The sequence below is a fragment of the Pteropus vampyrus genome, unplaced genomic scaffold (genome assembly GCF_000151845.1).
Source record: "Pteropus vampyrus isolate Shadow unplaced genomic scaffold, Pvam_2.0 Scaffold191, whole genome shotgun sequence".
Lineage (NCBI taxonomy): Eukaryota > Metazoa > Chordata > Mammalia > Chiroptera > Pteropodidae > Pteropus > Pteropus vampyrus.
The window spans coordinates 2,478,410-2,484,092 of NW_011888972.1; the positions used below are offsets into that span (position 1 = coordinate 2,478,410).

Here is a 5,683-nt window from a genome sequence, read left to right on the forward strand (position 1 = left end):
CCGCAGCGCGTACGTCTGCTTGTAACATACCGTGTATACACATCTACTTGCCCACCCTCGATTAACAGTTACCATTTTAACATACACGGGGAGGGAAAAATAGAAACAAGAGAACAGGAAGTTGTTTTAGAGCTTATGACTTTAAGGTGCTATACTAGGCAATTTACATACATCCTCAGCATCGCACAAGGTTTACGACAGAACGTATCTGTATGGGTGCGTAGTGTCGTGCCTCGCACAGGACAGGAACTCAATCTGTTAAATGAGCGAATAAGTTGACCTAGTAGGTGATTGCAGATCATATAAACAGCAGTTCTTATGAACATGGTAATTGGCTTTTTGGAAACTCCTCTTTTAAGTGACTTCGGCTCAGAGGTTATCTCCTTGGGTGAATCGCTATCGGCCTGCAGACTCGTCCGTGCAAGGCATTGGGCTGAGGAAAGCCAGCGACCTCCCAGTCGTACGATTTCTGTCAAAAGGATCCGCACCGGGTGACCGTTCGGCCACCAAGTTAGAAATCAGGATGTGTGAAGCCACGTTCTGGCTCCGTTTGTTAAGTCAGGCAACCGTTCTGAGCCTTGTCATCGGAAATGGAAATTCTAGTCCGTATGACTCATGGGGTCGTCGTGAGGGTTAAGTGCAATGATATAGACGACAAGGCTCTGCACCCTGCACCGTGGGGCAATCTAGGTGTTTGGCAAACGGCTGGAAAGATGCAGCGGAATCTCTGTTACGAGACGTCCAGCTGAGCGGGCGATTAGAATTCAAACAACTTTCTGCTCCTTTTTCCTGGTTCCCTCCCCGTGTGAACCCTGTTTTGGCACAGTGCATACACAGCGAGGCCTTGGGCTTCCTTCCCAGTAATGTGACTGGCGAGGCAGCCTCCGGGAAGGTGTTAGGGATGGGCTGGTGGCTGTGGCTGGGCCTTATGAGTTGAAACGAGAAAATGGGCTTGACGACTATTATGCAATGTCCTCAGAGGCAGCTAGCTCGCATCATGATCCAAGTGGCCTTGGATGAGGCCTTGGCCTTTCCCCGTGAGCCCAGCGCTGCGGAGCCCCAGGAGTCCTGCACGGACCACGGGTGGAGTGTGATGGGGCGGGGATCTGAAATCAGGGGGAACCCGGCCACGAGGGCCGACCCTGCTCCTCTGACGTGGGCCTGCGGGCTGAGCATGCCGCTTCTCAAAGGTTCAGTGTCGTTTATCTCTAGGACGGGGGAAGAAACCCTACTTTATAGGGTTTTATGAGGCTCAAAGCAGGTCATACACGTGAAACTGCTCCGTTCACTAGAAACTTTGACTCTACTGGTTGCCGGTGCTTCAAAAGATTCTTTGATTCACCAGATTTGGGGATCTGGAGAACACCGAAAGAGCCTGTGCTTTATTGGTTTCCAAACCGTGCTCCCCAGAGGCCTGAGATTCAGCAAGGGACTCGCGGCTTCTCCAGGAGGAGCGAGGGAAAGGCGCCGGCTTGGAAGCAGCCAGTTCCGTTTGGACCTGAGTGTAACAAGTCTGAGAAATAAAAAGTTTGTCTGCTAAAGGAAGTTTGTGAATCCTTGAGTAGGGGATCTCTGGGTTCTAATATTTTAGTAACCACACGTGTTCAAACAACAGACGGTCTGGGTAGGGGAGGAGTGAGCTGGCCGTCACTGGAAGTATCCAGGCAGAAGCTAAGCAAAGATTTTGTATTTCTTTTACCATTATGAAATATTTCCTCCCACTATGATTCCTAAGGTATTTTAAAGAGCATTGAAGCAAAATCTGAAAACCGCCGATTGAGTCCAAACCTGTCTTCCACACATTAGAATGGGAAGGAATCACACAGAGAATGAGCAGAACGAAGACGAAAGCCTACGGTCCCGACCTGCGACCCCGTGAGGGTCCCACAGCCCGGCTGCCAAAGCCCAGACTGAAGACGGAGCCAGCCAGGCTCCTTGGCCCCTGGGGCGGCCCGCGTGCGCACGCGTGCAAGCGCATCGCAAGGTGCGCGAAGCGTACGTCCGCGTTAGCCGCGATGACGGGGAAACGTTCTCACCCTGTCTGTGAGTCGAACGTGGAAACAGGCTCGTCGTGTGCCAGCGTCAGGCATCTACCCCTCGATGGCTGAGTTCCCTTCACTTTCAAAGCGAGGATTATCCCATTCCCTCCCCCACTGCGGCGACGGCGAAGCGCGCGTGAGTGAATGGGTAGGGAACGCCCGGACAGCCCTGTCGCCTCTCTTACCCCCGTGCCCCCGCTTCCCTTTCACCTACCAGGCAGGGCCTTGGCCCACTTGACCACGTGTACGAGCTGCCTTTCGCCCAGTTCGTTGAGGCTGGAGAGCAAGGCCGCGAAGGAGTCGGGCTGGTTGTTGTCATGTCCAGCACACACCACGCCGGGCTCAATGGCTTCCAGGACATTCAGGAAGATGGGCTGACACTCATAGCCTTCGATGTGCGACAGAGCCAGCTTCTGACACACCACGCCGGGCTCGATGGCTTCCAGGACATTCAGGACGATGGGCTGACACTCATAGCCTTCGATGTGCGACAGAGCCAGCTTCTGGGATGGCTCCTCGGTGGTGTCTCGTGCTGCTGGAGGCTCCCCCTACTCATGCAGCTACATGATTGCCAGAGTTTCTTCAGCTTCCGGGCTGTTGGGGAGAAGGGGAAGCTTGGATATATTATCGGTGGCCAAAAACCCACAGCACAGCTACCCCGTGAGAAAGCGGTCTGCGCTAAGAAAGTCAGGATGCTCATTCTCCTCGGCCACAGCCTCCACCGCTTAAGGAGGAACGCTCAGTATAACACTGGTGCGACAACTGCTTCCCCATTCCAAATCTCTGCTGATCCGACACATCCGCATCTGGCTGTCTGTCCCATCCCCTTGTCACACAGAGCTAGTAGAGCCTCCGGTAGCCATACCTCAAACCTCCGATGACCTCAGCCATTAATATATTCATGAGTCATTCATTCACTCAACGGTTTCACTGGTAAGCCTTTCCTTCTGGGCGAGAAAAAAGGCCCAGGCCCTCACCCAGCCCAGCGGAGGAGAAGTAAATACCCACAGACAGCTCTAGAAAGTGTCAAAGCAGTGAATATTTCAACGGTGGGATTAACGAAAGCGTAAGACGATCGTCTCTGCACAGGTGGAGTCGGGAAACGATTTCTGGCAGCGCTGGACTTGGACCTTGAAGAAGGCGAGGACTTCCTCGGGCAGAGAAGGTGGAAAGCGATAAACGCGCTGAGGAGCATGTGCGGAAACCGACCGGGGCGGCTGCAGTGGGCACTGCCCGGGCGAGGAGAATGGCCACTTATGAGGCTGAAAACGAGTACGGGACCCGCCGGTAACAGGGTGTGTGTGTGTGTCTCATGTGAAGCTGTTTGGGCTTCATCCTACAGCGGACAGGCAAATACGGAATGTTTTAAATCAACACAGTGACATACTTGTGTCTGTGTGTGGAACGTCTAGCACATTGCTAGGGAAAGATACCCGAGAGCAGACCTGTTGAAGAGCTAGACTTAGGTTTTGAGTCCCTAGGGTACCGACCAGTACAGTGACGTGGGTTTTAGTTTTCTCTCTCCCTGTCCCCATCTTTCCCCCTCCCTCTGTCTCTCTCCCCTTTCTGTCCGTCTCTCTACACACCCACACACTCTGATGGTTAACGCTCTCTGAAGTATGTCGTTGCGGATGATCAAGCAGACACGAGATGCATGCTGGGTAAGAACTCGAGCATCGAGCATCGGATGGCAATGAGCTTTTTCAAACAGATTGGAATGTCCCGTCCCATCCTCACGCTACCAAATTCCATTATCGCACTTTGTGTTGAAGAAATGGAAACTGGCCGGCGCAGCGCCATCTCCCACCGAACACTGTGACACCGTGACACCATCCGACGCTGTCAGGCACCGCACCCATAGTGCGCGCGCACTGTAACGCACACGTTGATTTTCCTATTTTCCTTTTTTTTTTTTTGGGAGGGGGGGAGCTGAAGGGCTGAAATCCCCAACAGTATCAAAGATATAATAGAATGTCCTTGCTTCTGACCTGTCTGTAAAATAGAAACCACGCTAGCAAGCAGCCACTAGAAACGATGAGAGAAATAACATTATTTAAAACAACGATCATCCAAAACTCAGACCTTAAGAACCAACCCCCTCTGCTCGCACATACGATTGAGAGGCCCCGATGTTTACTTCCCTACCGTTTACGTTGGCAGAAATATAAATAATTGAAAAAGTCATAACTCTGAGGGCCAGTCTAAGCAGATGCCCCAGGCAGACCATAAACCACTTTGCCTGTAATCCCTTTAAAATAGTAATAATAAATTTAAAAAGGTATAAAACAAAGGCTGAAGTGGATCACTCCATTTAAAGGGACAAATGCAACAAAAGCTGCTGCTGCTCTGTTTCTGGAACTTTCAGGTCTGAGAGAAGTGAGTCCTGCAGTGCAAACTCCAGGCAACGCGAGAATGGATCGCGAGTTCGGACCCACAGCTAGGGTACAGGAGAGAATGACGGTGCGGCTGCTGGCGCAAGGGGACCACAGAGAAGCGCTCGGAGTGAAACGACAAGGGAGCCTGGAAGGCCAGCCGGGAGCGCGACGGCCTTGTCCGGCAAACATTCCCGTGGGGCGCGGGCACAGGCAGTAACAAGGAGATATATGTACACCCCCTGCCAACTCCCACGTCCCACCCAGAGAACAGGCTAGAAGGCAAGGTCCAGGCGAAGCCCCTCTCCTCCCGCAGCTGGAGGCCTGGTCCCCACGATATGCTGTCGTCTGGTGAACCCGCTGCTAACACGGGCTCTTAGAGGCAGCTCTGTAAACTGGTGGCGCCTAGGGGATCTGCTCTCCTGGGACCATTGCTAGAGACAGAGCCCCTGTTCCCCATCACGGGCACTTTCTGGCCTCGAGGTCAGGAGTTGCCAGACCACGCAGTCCCCCTTGAAGCCTGGGAGTGGACGGCGATGTCATGAGCCCTGTGCCTGAAGGAGTGAAGAGAAATGACGATAACTATTTCAGGGCCTTCTGTGCACCTCACTTCCAGAAGACACTGCATCGTTTATGCCGCAGAGATCTCAGGGGGTTAGGAATATCCTCCCCCCTGCACTTGTGCCAAGTGAGTAAACTGAGGCTAACACGACTAGCAAGAAAGGGCACCTTAAGAACCTGAACCTGAACCTGGCCTGCTGACCACTAAGCTGTGATGTCCTTTCTACTGGATCCCGCTGCGCAAAGCCCTGACCCTTGCTCCTAGCCTTAATGGCAGAGTTGGGGAGTGTGGCTCCGGTTAGACCTTTCCTGCTTTCTGTCCTTGGCCTTTACTCCAAACTTTGGTCGCTAGCATCGAATCCAGAAGGGTAGAGGCAGGAGGCTCTGACAACACTCTCCTCATGAGTCTGAAACAGAAACAGGTCCGGGGAGCGAGGACTGGCCTAGATGCTCACAGTGTAACGGAGCACGAAGGGTCCTTAAAACTCATCTCCTCTGGGGGGGGGGGTCACAGATGCAGTACGCTTTCAGAGTCTACACAGGTAATACAGTGGTGTGAGTGTGTGTGAGTGTGTGTGTGTGCACGCGCATACACGCACACAGGAAAATGGTGGGCAGTCTTGTGAACTGGAGGGAATTCCTTCCTGCCCCTGCCGTGTGCGCCTAAAAGGCATTCATATAATATTTAAAATTTTTCCCTGAAACTCTTCC

At 52.8% G+C, this 5,683-nt stretch overlaps 1 protein-coding gene across 1 annotated transcript in view; it reads right to left on the reverse strand.

Annotated features, from left to right (window-relative positions):
• AR (androgen receptor) overlaps positions 1-5,683 on the reverse strand; it is a 156,958-nt gene that overhangs the window by 8,103 nt on the left and 143,172 nt on the right. Inside the window, 3 exon segments of the mRNA XM_011371467.1 lie at positions 2,254-2,427; positions 2,518-2,605; positions 2,608-2,633. Of these exon segments, the coding sequence (XP_011369769.1) occupies positions 2,254-2,427; positions 2,518-2,605; positions 2,608-2,633 (288 nt within the window).